Source organism: Borostomias antarcticus (assembly GCF_949987555.1).
Source record: "Borostomias antarcticus genome assembly, chromosome: 14".
NCBI classification, from domain to species: Eukaryota; Metazoa; Chordata; class Actinopteri; order Stomiiformes; family Stomiidae; genus Borostomias; species Borostomias antarcticus.
Genome location: NC_140247.1, coordinates 19,140,624 through 19,142,791, shown reverse-complemented (window position 1 = coordinate 19,142,791; position 2,168 = coordinate 19,140,624). Strand labels below are relative to the sequence as shown.

The following is a 2,168-nucleotide window of genomic DNA, read 5'->3' as shown; positions in this document are numbered from 1 at the left end:
GGGGGAGAGAGAGAGAGGGAGAGGGGGAGAGAGAGAGAGGAGGGGGGAGTGAGAGAGAGAGAGGGAGGGAGGAGAGAGAGAGAGGGAGGGAGGAGAGAGAGAGGAGGGGGGAGTGAGAGAGAGAGAGAGAGAGAGAGGGAGAGAGGGGAGAGAGAGAGAGATAGGGAGGGAGGAGAGAGAGAGGAGGGGGAGTGAGAGAGGGAGAGAGAGAGATAGGGAGGAGAGGGAGAGAGGAGGGGGGAGTGAGAGAGAGGGGGAGAGAGAGAGAGAGGGGGGGGGTAGAGAGAGAGAGGGGGAGAGAGAGAGAGAGGGGGAGAGAGAGAGGGGGGGTAGAGAGAGAGAGAGAGAGAGAGGGGGGGGAGAGACAGGGAGAGGAGAGAGAGGGAGAGACAGTGAGAGGAGGAGAGAGACAGTGAGAGGAGGAGAGGAGGAGAGAGGAGGAGAGAGAGGGAGACAGTGAGGAGAGAGAGACAGGGAGAGGAGGGAGAGAGAGGAGAGACAGTGAGAGGAGGAGAGAGACAGGGAGAGGAGGAGAGAGAGGGAGAGGAGGAGAGGTGGTTGGAGAGGGACCAGAGGAGCGGGGAGGATAACCTCCATCCTTACTGAGTACATGTCTATAGTAAACATGGGTCACATGAGTGTGAACAGGTCTCACAGTCTGAGGTGAGTGTTTGTGTGTGAGTGTGCATCCGTGCCTGTATGTCTGAGCGTGTGTGAGACTGTGTGTGTGTGTGAGACTGTGTGAGTGTGTGTGGTTTGTCTGAGCGTGTGTGTGAGACTGTGTGTGTGCGAGACTGTGTGATTGTGTGTGTGTGTGTGAGAGTGTGTGTATGTGTGAGAGACTGAGCGTGTATGTGAGACTGTGTGTGTGTGTGTGTCTGAGCGTGTGTGTGAGCCTGTGTGTGTGTGTCTGAGCGTGTGTGTGAGCCTGGTGTGTGTGTCTGTGCATGTGTGTGAGCCTGTGTGTGTGTGGTGTGTCTGTGCATGTGTGTGAGCCTGTGTGTGTGTGTGGTGTGTGTGTGTGTGAGAGCCTGTGTGTGTGAGAGCCTGTGTGTGTGTGAGCCTGTGTGTGTGTGTGAGCCTGTGTGTGTGTGTGAGCCTGTGTGTGTGTGTGTGAGCTGTGTGTGTGTGTGTGTCTCACCGTCAGCCTCTCTCTCAGGCCCAGGCGTAGCAGCTCTGAGCGGATGTGGATCCTGAAGTCCAGCTCCTCTCCTCGACTGATCAGAGCGTTGATCAGCTGCATGCAGCCCCCCTGGAACGAACGAACACACACACAATCCTTGTTCCTGGAAGTAGCCTATTTCTTTGACAGTCAGTGAATCAGCCTGGATGGCAGCGAGCTCATCTTCATAGTTCAGGTAGTCTGAATGTAATGTAATGTAGTCTATTCCACATCCTGGATTTTGGCGATAAAGTCATCCAAAACCCACGATTCCTTGGAGACATAGGCTACTGGTCCTGGTCCGTCAGTGAAGAGTGATTTTATACCCTCTTGCAGCGAGGAAATAGCCCACTGCCATAGCGGATAGCCATTCGAGAATAGGCTATTATGGCCAAACGAGGATAGGCTAGCCTATAGCCTATAAATATCATTTAATGTTTTCATAAGCGTAAAGATACAAGGACAACAGTTTGATTAACGGTCAAGTTTACTGTACAGTAGGCAGGCTTCGCAGGGCTCCGTGTCTGGGCCATGCGTTATGCGCAAGTTACTGTCGCATAGTTGTAGCCAATAAAGGCCTATATATGTAGGCTATATAGGCTATTATATATCATTTATATACCTAATACCGACATCAAAATAGATAGTATGCCTCTACAAATCATATTACACCAGGTAGCCAATTGACGGAAAATCCGTCCTGACTTGGAATCAAATCGACGGAAATCCGTTGTAGCGACAGAGAACTTTAATCCCTGTGTGTGTGAGATTTTGTGTGTGTGTGAGAGAGTGAGAGAGATTGTGTGTGTGTGTGTGTGTGTGTGTGGGTACCTTGAGGGCGATGTTGCTCTTGCTCATCCCTGACAGTAGAGGCTGAAACCTCTCAATTTCCTGCTTCTCCGCCTCCTCAGTGATGGCCTCCAGAACACGCTCATGTCTACAGAGACAGAGAGGTGAGAGAGAGGCACACACACACACACAGACACACACACAGAGACACACAGAA

At 51.9% G+C, this 2,168-nt stretch overlaps 1 protein-coding gene across 1 annotated transcript in view; it reads right to left on the bottom strand.

Moving 5' to 3' along the window:
* Window positions 1–599: 599 nt before the first annotated feature.
* The window catches only part of LOC311317473 (protein diaphanous homolog 1-like), a gene marked incomplete at its 3' end in the record, with an annotated part of 46,267 nt that continues 44,698 nt past the window's right edge, over window positions 600–2,168 (bottom strand). The window contains exons 8-10 of the mRNA XM_084448554.1: window positions 1,994–2,099; window positions 1,142–1,252; window positions 600–614 (exon numbers count right to left, since the gene is read on the bottom strand). Coding sequence (XP_084304680.1) covers window positions 600–614; window positions 1,142–1,252; window positions 1,994–2,099 — 232 coding nt within the window. The remainder of the gene's footprint in view (window positions 615–1,141; window positions 1,253–1,993; window positions 2,100–2,168) is intronic.